The 12,393-nt window shown below is 44.6% G+C and overlaps 1 protein-coding gene across 9 annotated transcripts in view; it reads left to right on the top strand.

Annotated features, from left to right (window-relative positions):
* Nucleotides 1-3,536, top strand: part of ATP6V1A (ATPase H+ transporting V1 subunit A) — a 1,210,625-nt gene extending 1,207,089 nt beyond the window's left edge. For all 9 annotated transcript variants that reach the window (XM_069635876.1, XM_069635872.1, XM_069635874.1 and 6 more), the window contains one exon: nucleotides 1,687-3,536. In XM_069635876.1, the coding sequence (XP_069491977.1) occupies nucleotides 1,687-1,779 (93 nt within the window). In that variant the 3' untranslated portion in view covers nucleotides 1,780-3,536. The remainder of the gene's footprint in view (nucleotides 1-1,686) is intronic.
* The last annotated feature ends 8,857 nt before the right edge of the window (nucleotides 3,537-12,393 follow it).

Genomic DNA, 12,393 nt, shown 5'->3' on the forward strand with positions numbered 1-12,393 from the left:
AGATCAACCCAGTCCAGCTATTCCCCAGGTGTGGGCACCAGCACATGGTATACCAGTCAAAAGCAAATGCCAACCTCACAATCCTCCTTTCAAAGGCAGTACAGGCGAGGGCATAGTTAGGGGTAGAAGCCAATCTACTTGGGGTTCGGCTGTCCACTCTAAACAATGACTCACAGATACAAGTCCCCTCCCATGTCTCTCCAGTAGGGGGGCACATTTCTCTTTTCATCCGCACATGAGAGGGAATCGCAACAGACAAGTGGGGGCTGTCATAAACAGATATTGCATAAAGTTCCTTGAAAGACTGCACAATCATCCTCTAAGACACAGGAACAGGTTTCTGGAACACCAGCAGATCCTCCAGGCAGAAGTAGAATATCTACTACCCAAAGGAGCCACATAACTGGTCCTACCATCAGAGGTGAACAAGGGCATTTATTCTGTGTATTTCCTTGTTCTAAAGAAAGACAAGACCAAACAACCCGTTTTGGATCTAAAACCTGTAAATACATGTCAAACCTCAGAAATTCTGAATGACGACTTTACAAGAGGTCATTCCTCTGCTAAAGAGGGGAGACTACATGGCAACACTAGATATGAAAAATGCATACTTTAATATTTCAACGTTGCCAGCTCAGAGAAAGAACCTAAGGTTCAAGGTGGGAGACATACACTACCAGTTCAAAATACTACCCTTTGGGATTGCAACAGCCCCTCGGGTTTTCAAAATAAGAGGTAGTGGCGGATCACCTGTGCAGACAATTAATCCCAGTGTACCCCCATCTGGGCGACTGTCTCATAACAGGAGACACATCACAGATGTGTCAGCAGCCCATACAAGAAAAAATTAACCTCCCGTTTCAAAAAGGTTTTTCCATCAACTATGAAAAAATCAAGCCTAGTCCCCAGCCAAGTCGAACAGTTTCTAGGGGCAATTATTCGGACAGAAGACACCCTAGTTTTCTCCTCCAACAAGAGTCCAAAACGTGCTGCTTCAGATCCCTTGTTATACAGTCTGCTGCCAGGTAACTGTTAGGAAGGCAATGAGTCTTCTTGGTACGATGGCTTTGTGCATCTTGTCCGACTCTCGTAAGACAAGCGGTAATAAGACCTCTTTTTGCTGATGTCCCTTCTATGCAAAGCATGTGATTCTAAGCAGATGCACAAGCCTCAGAAGGTAAATATTACATACCTGTAATTGTCTTTCTGGTGCTTGTATCGGGTTAGATTCACATGTGCTCGTGCCCACCCTGCCTCTCCTCTTTGGGATTAGAAGGTGCATAGGCAACTAACACCTTTCTTCATTTTTATTTTTTCACTTGAATACACACTTCATGCAACCTCAGGTCAGAAACTAAACAATCTGAGGACCTCGACGTGTGAACGACCATGCGTACAGTATGCATCACAGTAGGGCTAGTATTACAAACATGCCCTATTGACGTCCCTTTTCGATTGTGAAACAAGTCCTGTAATACTCTGCACCAATCACTAGATGTTAGCCTATGGAAAGCATGTGGATTTTTGCAGCTACTGGCATCAGAAAGACGATTACACGTATGTAATATTTGTCATATACAACCTCCACAGGATATTTATAACAGTGCATTCTGAAAGAGCACCTAATGAGTAGCATATGTACTACAATATGCTCTTAATTTTGCTAACCTTTATTATGTTTTTTAGGATCCATTGAAAGAAGGTGAAGCAAAGATCAAGGCGGATTATGCCCAACTATTGGAGGACATGCAAAACGCCTTCCGCAGTTTGGAAGACTAGAAAGGCAGCACGCTGTATCCCAAAGTTCCCCTTTCCAGCCACCATCTACCTACCAGCGGCTTGCCCAACATGCAATGCTGACATGGGTGTGCTTGTCTATTTGTATCAGAGTAACTTTAATTGACCATTTCTCATTCAAGTAGGCTCTTAAAGAAAAGTGAATATAAAAACAATTTCTTTCCATTCCAGTGTTGTAATGGCCTCACTGTATCTGTCATGTGAGAATGTGGGTAATGTGTGCGTGTGTTTGATGAGTTGATTGAGATGACTTTTAGGAGAGCTTTGGCAGCTGTAAACTCAACAAGAGATTATACTACAAATATTCTGTCAGCTCCTGCAAGGTCTGAGTGTTTGCCCACTGTCCAGAAGGGCTTATTCTGATGGCAGCTCCTATACAAATTATTTATTTTCCTTGGATATCAAGTATGTATCAAAAATTGTTAGCCCTGCTCTACTTCGGTCTGCTAGTTCATCTCTCTAGAGCGAATAGTGCAAGAGTTTCCTAAAAGCCATCATTGTCTTTTGAGCTTGTCGCATGTAAACCATTAATGCGAGTGCTAAATGAGCATGGATCAACTATTTGACTTGACTATTTCCAAAAGTGCAGAAATGGAAATTGTGGGCATGGCATGAAGAAGATGTAAACTGATCAGGAAGCCAGCAATAAAATCATGGTAGGCGATGGCTTCTGTTGGAAAGGCCTACTTTGAAGCAGATACGTAATCTTGCGTTCCTGCAGGTTCACTAGTCTTGCAGTGGGGGCACTTGTCACTTTTGTCCAAAGATGGTGGTGTCTTGTCAGGTAACTAAAGAATGCCACCTGGTCTGAGCTGAGCCATTGTACCTCACCTGGCTACATTTGAAGTTTGTCGCAAATTATTTAGCCTCTATTGCATACTCAACAAGGATTCCTGATTTTTTTGTCAATCAGTTGATGAACAATGCAGGTTGCTTAGTACTGTGGAATTTAATAATACAGTTTAGTCCTGGGCAACAGGTGGCGGCTTGAGGATTGGTTTCTGCTGCTGCTATATATTGTTGCGGGGGGTGTTGGCATAGGTAATACTATATGGTATATAGGTAACCTATATGAAAAGCCATGACCTTGTTAATCACCCCCTTTAATAAAAAAAAAAGTATCACCTATGTCTGTGAAAGTTTACTTTTGACACCTCCAGACAGCAGTGGGACTCCTCCATGGTCCTCCCCTTATCCCACGACTCATGAATTTCCAACTATTTGAACGTACAGCTGGTCTCTCATTTTTAAGTGTTGTGTACGAATGCAAGAAATGGTCACTGTATAAAACCCTTGCCTTCTAGCCGCCTGGGTTGAGGGGCATTATTCCTCTATTTTATTTCACCAGATGTTCCTCCTGTGGTTGTGTGTAAGTCTTGAACATTGATGTTCTTCCTTTTAAGAAACTGGGATGTAATAAATTTGCAGCAGATGTGTAAAGACAATAGTTATTTATTGTACTGTATAATTGGGCTCCTAAATAATGTGGGCCAGTTGAAAACGCTTCCGGTTTTATTTTTGTTTGGTTGTCTTCTTCACTCCCCCTTGTTTTGTTCCTTATTTTTCAGTGTTGAAAGTACTGATGTTCACTGTACAACTTTTACTTTTGATCCACCGAGGTGGAAATAGTTGGCGATTGTGCTGAACTGCATTGTTGTTTAACTTGTTTCACTTTCTGGACTGGAATTTGTATAAATGTTTGGAGACCGTAAAATAAAAAGTAAATGTTGATTTTAAAAGATGTCTTTCCTGACTCTTCAAGGTATTGAACCTAGTGTTTTCTCTGAAAGAAAAATGTAGTTCAGCACTTCTGCTTCCTTTCTGCCGTTCCAGGAAAGGAGATATATATTTATATATAATGCAATATTCCCCCTTATGGGATCTTCATTAATATATATATATATACTCTAAATGGCACCGCTTATGACCAGGGTTTATGAAAGCTCTTCGGCACCAGTGCCTTAATATGTTAAGGGCATATATCATCTATCTCCGTTTCTAAGCAGTATTTAATGTGGGGCGAGTGCTTTCTTATCACACAGGGAAAGCATCCAGCCAAATAAATATTCTGAATCATTCAAACTCTGTACAATTTTCAAGCACTTAACCATCTCAAGAGCATTCTAATAAAGACAACACAACTACCAACTGGGCAGAACATACTTCCAAATTTACTTGCCCAACAAATGTGGCGTTGGTGCATAAAGAGATGAGTGTTCCAAGTGATTACAAATGCAAAATGCCCTGTCTTAGTGTCCAGATATCCCGCAACCATGGTCCCTCGGAAACAAACTACTGATGAGTTGGTCAAGGATATCTGCTTACGCTCGGCCCTCTACCTAGCCCCGAATTCCCCGCCTAGGCAAGGTGATTCACAAGTTGCTCCAAGAAACACTAACACTAATCCTCATTGCGCCATCTTGGGCTCGATAGGCGTGGTATCCCCACCTCCTACACATGTCATTTCATTCACCAATCAACTTTCACCCAATACACAACCTTTTAACACAACAGATAATGCGTCCCAATCCACAGGCTTTGCACTTGGTAGCATGGCTCCGATGCTGTTTGACCACTTGATCCTTCCTCAACTTTATATAGACCTTCCTCATGAGGCCAGTAAACAAAACACAAGTAACTGCATTGACAATTCAAACAGTTTGGGCTTGTGTATGCATGCAAAAGGCACTTGCCAGGCACTGCTGTAGTGGTATCACCTGCCAATTGATGGTAGCAAGTGCAAAATGGTGCGGGTACCTTGGCATCTAATTGCCATGTCTGGCAAATGCCTAGTACTTATACACAAGTAAAAACTATTGGCTTTGCCAATGCTTGTTTTTAACAGAAATCAGTGAAGGACACCCAGAAGTGCTTATAGAGTGCCTGAAGGCAGACCTGGTTAAGACATTTATATTAAACCAGTAGCGGGTTTACAACTCCAATTAAATCATGAACTATCAGAAGACTGCTTTGAAAAACCACTGGCAGGCACATTAAGTACAACGTTTGATGTGTTTTGGGAGCGTAGGAGCAGGAACTGGGTGGGGGTGGGTAAATAACCGAACACATGCAAGCTGTGTGTCCTTCCTCATATGTCATTTCTCCCTATCTGTACTCCAAGGCAATAGTTGTGGCGTATAGATGTTGCAAGTGACACCTAATAGTCCAAACTAAGAATGGAAGTGATGTATTATCTGGTGCAAGTTAATCCTTTTGATTGCCCACCAGAAGACGTTGTCACCTACCTTCTGTACCTTTTGGACTTGAAATTAGTATACAATTCTCTCACTGTATGTTTAGCAGTTCTGGCAGCATACACGACTGCACAACCATGTCCTGGTGAAAAGTACCTGTAGGTTAAGCCTTCATGTAGGATTGTAACACATACACCCAACCATGGTGCGTCTGTCACCACACTGGGTTCTAAACACTGTCTAGGCTTCTGGGATCCCTATTTGAGCCAATACATGAATCAAGCATCTGTGATTAGAGAGAGGCCTGTCCCTGTAAAGGGGATGGGTACCCCTCTCATCGTGAGGTGGAAGGCCTGCCAGGGTGTGCACCAAAGCTAGTTCTGCCCCAGTGGTTATGTGTGGGAGTTTGGAGGGCTCCGGTCTCTCTTCATTCTACCCGTCAAAGTGAACTAAGTACCACCTTTTCTTGCCAAACACCCGTTCTGCACAACTCTGAAATTGACTATTTTGCGCAGACCACCATTACCAAATGTCTTGGACCAGTGTACAATAACAGGACAGGGCTTAAAGCCTGTTATGTGTTTGCATACCTGTAACTCGGCTCGTGATGAAAAGGAAGCCAGTGGTTAGTCAGCGAACCAGGTGAGAGAGAGAACAAATGGAAGGTACAGGAGAAGAATAAAAATGGCCATGTAAATCAAGGCAGTGTGGGTTGTTTGGCTGAGTTAATGGAAGGAATACTAACAGATCAGGCAGAGTAAGGCTGTTGCAGGTGGAGTGTGGAGGATTTCTTAGTGTTTGCAAGGTGGTGTATTAGTTCAGGGACTCCAGATGTTTTGGACTACATATTCCATCATACCTCACCCTTCCCAATGCTGTATAAGGCTAATGGGAGTTGCAATGTAAAACCCATGGAGAGCCAAAGGTTGCAGACCCGTGTATTAGTTGGTGGGAGAAAGTGGTACTTGGGTGTGCAGGTTTGTGTATGTTGAGTGAGTATAAGCGAAGGAGAGGTGGGATGAATGAGTCTGAGAAAGTGACAGAGTGAAAGGAGGATGACTTTGGAAGGTGTGGGTGGATTGTGGTACTGGGGAAAGCAGAAGCCAGAGAATAGGAGTAGAAGGGAGACAGTGTGAGGAGAGGTGGAGGAATAGAGGGGAGAGACTGGAGGAAAGGGAAAGAAAGGGTAGAACATCTGGGCAAGGAGTACACGAGCTTGCAAGAAAAGGACTGAGTGGGACCTAAGTGATTGGAAGACACCTTTTCTTGATAAAATTCAGATTTTTAAAACCCAGGTTAGGGTTCACCTAGATTGTTCCCAGAGGAAGTGAGCGAGAGAAGCCGCTTACCATTAGGACCAGTCAGGCAGTTATTAGATTCTAGGGGTTAAGGATATCTAGTGGCAAAGCTCAGTTGTAGCGACACCTTGGCTCCGGGGGGTAATCGCCCAGAGGAGACGAGAGAGGGAGGGATGGCCCTTTCATATCATTTCAATAAAAGCACTTTGAACTGTCTTCGAGAGTTGGTGTGTTCTTGAGGCCATCTACGTCACATGTCTGAATGGCCTCATAAAGTGGCTTCCCTTATAGCAATTACATCTATCAATTGTAAGGGAATTGCAAGCATTTTTAGTAGCTGAACCTCCTTTTGATGGTTGTAATCGGACTTCATCACCATTTTTCTCCTAAATTAATTTGAAAATGTTACTTTAATCGGTCCATAGAGTTACCAGATTTCTTCTAGAACCCTGCAACCTAACAGGAAGGAGTCCTACGAGCACTTTACAGGTGCAGGGCAGTCATGTTCTATTTAAACAAAAGTCACTGAGCATGAACACTCAGTTCTTCAATTTCTTTTCTGCAATGGAACAGCATGGGTACTGTGAAGAGGCTAGCAACATCAAGAAGCTGTAGAATGGTTACTTCTTAAGACAGTCAACTTGCGTGCTTCCAAGGAATGTCTGATGTTACTTTTGGACGTTATCTCACAGAATAACTACTTAAGGTTAAAAAACCAACACTACTTAGAAGTGTCCGGCAGATCCACGGGTGCCACCATGGCACCCAGCTACGCAAACACGTTCATGTATACATTTCAGATCGAGCATATCTTGAAGCCTCCCTTCTGACGAAACTACATTGGCTATTGGGGTCGATAACATTGATGACATTTTTGGCCTATGGAAAGGCACCAAAGAAGAATTTGAACTATTCAAAGGCTACCTTAACAACATAGACGATCAGATCTAATTTACCACAACCAATAGCCAAGAAACTGTAGTGCTCCTATGTCCAGTCCCCTTTCCTCCATACTTTTCAGACATTCCGTCCAGTGGGACGGGACCAGAGCACTTTTGTAAAAAAGCATCAAATTGAAAAATGTGTCCGTCCTTCTCTTTTTACGTGGCGTACTGTACACGGCCGTAACCCTGCCCTCCTTGGCTCAGCCCCGCGCATTGCTCTTCAGTCCTTTTCTCTGCTCGGTCGAGGCTGAACGCACTTGCAACACCAGGAAGACATTTTTTTTTCTTTCCCCTTGTCCTTCTCGCCTGCTCCGGTTCTGCGGTCGCGTAGTCCTCTGTCTATGCCGGATCGTTTGGGATTTGTCTATTGTTCCTCTTGCGAACGTAGTTTCGTTAGGGCGGATCCCCTTTCTTTCTTCTTGGAGTGTCTGGGGCCGGATCCCCGTTGGGACTCGTGTTTCTACTGCAACTCCCTTTCGGTCCGGGCACTTCAGTGTCGTCTTTGTCGGTGGGAGGAGATGTTCCAGCGAGTTCCTTCACCACATTTTCAACTCTTCCTCGACAAAAAGAAGAGATGCCCAGTAAATTCTTTGCTTTTTAGGACACCCCGGCCGGGCTAACTCGTTCCTGGGGTCCTCCAGGTCCAGGAGGGGCTTCAAAAGCTCTGCTGCCAGGGTTTCCCCTTAGGTGCCTCGCATGCCTAATAAGCGTACCAGGGTTTTCTCAGCGGGTTTCCGCGAGGGGCCTGCCTACACCGGATCACGATCCGAGGTTCACCAATCGGGTGCTAATAGCCAGCCCAGTCGTCTCCTTAGTCTTGAACTTCCCATACAGACACCGGGTTGCACCCGAGGCCTCCGCTGAGGCTTTCTGTATCAAACCACGGTTCGATGCCCCTCTCGGGGTAGCTATACAGACCGTACTCTGTTCCGAGGTTCCTATCATCGAGGCGAAGTTGTGTACCAACCGAACTAAGAGACCCGTTAAGGTCTTGTCTGTGAGGTGGATTTCTCAGCATTCCTGCGCTCACTGTGATACCGGATCTGTTGAGGCACAGGGAGAGGTCGCTGACTGTTTCTCCTCTGTTACCGACTTGGCCAAGGTTCCTCTCTTGGAGGCTAATTCAAAGGGTCAAGACAGGATGTCCAGTAAACATCCCAGGCCCCATAGTACCGGCTCTGCCGAGGATCCTTGTGTTAAGGCTAACGTTTCGATCAAGTCCCCTGACCAGTTGCCTGCCTCATCCACACATGTGACGCAGTTCTCCTCAGATGCTCACAAAATGGCGGGCCTTCCCTTGTGGTCTACGGTGGCCATTTTGGATTCTTCCCTCACACCCACGCCATCGACGGTGGGTGCTGGAAACCTTATTTGTGGACAACCTTGTCCATGGGGCAGTGTGAATCCATTCCGCCCCTCCTATGACTGATGCACTCGGATGCCACTACCGCATACGGTCTCGCTTCCTCTTCTGCCCCACTAGTCTTTGTAGACCCTGTTGGTGGCGGGCCCTCTTGGCAGCCTTCACCACTACATTCTTGGGGGTATGTCCCTTTATGAGTGGCCTCTGCCCATTCCAGTACCTAAAGTTTCGGCAGAGGATGCCTTTTTTGGGAAGTTTCAGAGTCTTATGAACACTGATCCCATGAGGGAGTACTTTAAAGGTCTTTTAGGGAGGTCTGCCCTCTGGTGCCGCATCCTGCCCCGGCAGTTCTAGTCACGGTACCTGTCGCCCTGACAGCGGTACCACCTCTACCTCCCGGCCCGAGTCCACCTCAGCCTCTGTTGTCTCCGGTTGACCAGACTCCAGCAGAGTGAGACGTCAATTTGACGCCATTCGCATCGCAACTGGCGGATCCTGACGTTCTGGATGACCCTCAGGCAGACTAGGATAGTGAGGACCAGCCCTGCTCTGTCAGAGCATTCCATGACCGGGTTCTGGACATTTCAATCCTTGACCTACCAGTACCTCAGGCATCCGCTCAGCTGGAAGGGGTGCTTTCGGGGGCGCTCACTTTGTCTCCGCAGGAGCGCACCGGCTTGTTCCTTCAGAAGGACGTTCTGGCCGAGGCCCGCAAAGTCTGGGATAAACCCCACACTGGGCTACATATAAATAAGAGAAATGATGCCCGTTACAGGCTTCACACCTCTGCCTTGGCGTCATGTCTGCTCCCTTCCTCAACGGTGGTTGCGGCCGCCACTCTGCAATCCAAGCCAGCCTCTGCGACCTCTGCTGCCACGGCTCAAATTCTGGCCAAGAAAGACAAGTAGCTCGATTCATTGGCCAAGAAGGTTTTTGCCAGCTCGGCGCTGCAATTGCATCAGGCTAACACAGAGCTCATTTTGGCGGTGGCCAATATAAAACTGTGGAGGGATTTGGCGGACTTCCAGGAGTTCATCCCTGGGGACAGGCTGGAAGACTTTAAAGGCGGTTTGTCAGACGCCCAGGGTATTGGCGCAGGATAGCAAAGCGGCAATGAGTGGACACCACTGTGTTAATCACCTTAAGTTGAAATTAGTTTCAAAAATTTCACTAATTCAAAAAATCAATGGTAGAGTGTTCAGGAGCTGACTGTGAAGAGTCTAGCGACACCCTGACTCAAAAAAATATACGTGTAGCAAAAGGCTGGGTAAAAATACCAAGCCACACAGTCGCTCTCTGTTGGTCCCATCTTGGGATGTAGAAATTCAAAGTCTATAGGTCACAAATGTCTATAGGTCACAAATGTAAATTATTTTGTATAAAGATGAAATTCCAAATTCAAATCAATCATTAATGATGAGTCTGTGCCTTGATTCTTCGTAACAGGTTTATATCCAAAAAGTATGTTTTCAAAAGTAGTCACAAATAACATCTTAGTGAGGAAGCAGTCAACACATCCATACGATTAGACTCAATATGCCAATGCATTTCGGAGTTTCCTCCATCAGGGCAAGTCTTTAATGATACAGTTGATTCATCAGAGTAACATAAATTAATATACAGAATGCGAAATGAAAATAACCCAACATACCATGTTGAGATGTTGTCAAATGTCGTCAGAGTACACGTGCTGGAAAGAAATGGTGAAAAGGGCAAATTAGTTAAATGTGAGTGATTTGTGGTGAGTAGAATAAATGTCTGAACAAACTACTTTTGAAAACATACTTTTTGGATATAAACCAACAGAGAGCGACTGTGTGGCTTGGTATTTTTACCCAGCCTTTTGCTACACGTTCCTTTCTCTCCCTTTGTGAGACACACAGTAGTGGAGGCACACAGACAAAATAAATTATATTACACCATATATTACACCGGCATGTCATTTGAAGATATTGAAGGACTTTCAACCAAATGCGCCGAGACCCTATGGTTCTCCACAGAGGAAGCTTCAGCCATTCTAGAATTGATCAGTGAAACATCGATTGGCACACATGGTACCACAACTAAAGATCCAGCCAAACGGATTAAACAATTGGAATATTTAATGATAAAGGCAATCAATAGGAAACTTCATGCAATCACATTGGGTCGCTATTTCAAAAATCAACATATCCCTAGAGGTTTACGAATACAACTCCACCCTACCTTATGCAAAGAGAGTAAAGAGTTTGTCTGCAAATTGGAGGCTATTTTGAATAAATGCTCCTTAGATCTGATTTTTGCTAACCATCCAAGAATTATCCAAGAATTTGATATCTCAGCACTGAAATCAATGAAATTGAAAAGGAATTAGTAGGATCACTGGAGAAAGAAGAATATGATATAATTCTGGCAGAAATTAACACCAAATTAGAGGATTACAAGACTGAATTGGAGCAAAAGAAAATCAAGAAGTTCAAACGTGACACTTACGACTACATTAATTAAGAGGTGTATACGTGGATGGACAGATACGGACCAACTGTACCAAAAAAAACATATAAATATACATCTGACAACACATCCAGTTCCGACTCGGAAGCACAGAGATTCTGAATCCACCACAAATCAAACAATGGATACAACAAATCGCACAGACAGTCCAACAACCCAAACACCCTCGACTTCGGCTTTTTTAGGCGCACGCCCAAAAGAACCCGCAGGAGGAGGAGGAAACCAAAGAAACAAACCCCAACCAAGATTACAATTAAGGAAAACCTAGTGATCAGCATTTCACAAAGATTGTTAACAAAATCAGAAGAGTCATTACAGAAGGCACTCCGTTTTGTCCCCACATGTGGAACCACTCCATTTGATACCAAGATTGAGTTATAGAAATTTGTCAGGAAGCTCAAACTTAAAGTTTTCTTTGATGAATTAGATGCACAAGAAAGATCCACCAAGAGTGTTCCTGATTACAAAGAATTTCGAGCCAAGAGTGTCTTTATACTTCCAATCACGTACCATCAATAGACATATTTCAGAAGCTTGTCACTATAGATCTGGAAAGAATAAGCTACAAATCACACACTCATAGAAATCTCAAACCCCACGAGATGCAATTGATTAAGGATCTTTACAGCAACAAAAACATCACGATAAGCCCAGCTTACAAAGGGGGGGCATTAGTCATTATGAATACCGTTGATTATGAGATAGAATGCAGAAGGCAACTACATGATCGCACAATCTATTTCCCTCTAGATCATGACCCTACCATGTCCATTAAATTGAATCTGGAGATGCTACTTGATAAGGCCATGGAACTTGAATGGATTAAATTCCAGGAGTCCATTCCTGGGGGCAGGCTGGAAGACTTTAATGGTGGTTTGTCAGACGCCATGGTATTGGCCCAGGATATGCTGGAGGCTGCTGCGCACCATGTCGACATCTCAGCTCCAGGCCTCATGTTGGGGCTGGACACCATTCATCAAGCTTGGCTTCATGCAAGTTTTCGAAGGAGGTCCAAGATAAAGTTCTGTACCTGCCTTTTGAAGGCAAAGAGTTGATTGATTCTTCAACGCATGATGAGCTTACAAAGACTAAGGCTAGCACGCAAACTGCCAAGTCTCTGTCGCTGCTTGTGAAGCCTCCAGTCAAAGCTCAGAGATCTGGATCCCAGTCTCAGTCCTCCTAAGGCTGCAGAGGTTTCCAGAACCGCAGGTCACGCAGAGCTGATCCCCCGACAGGTAGCTCCCGTCTGAGACCGCAACGGGGTCTATTTTTCCTCTCGGTCTTCAGCCTCCTCTTCAGGGACA

Source organism: Ambystoma mexicanum, chromosome 7p (genome assembly GCF_040938575.1).
Source record: "Ambystoma mexicanum isolate Mex_15411 chromosome 7p, UKY_AmexF1_1, whole genome shotgun sequence".
Lineage (NCBI taxonomy): Eukaryota > Metazoa > Chordata > Amphibia > Caudata > Ambystomatidae > Ambystoma > Ambystoma mexicanum.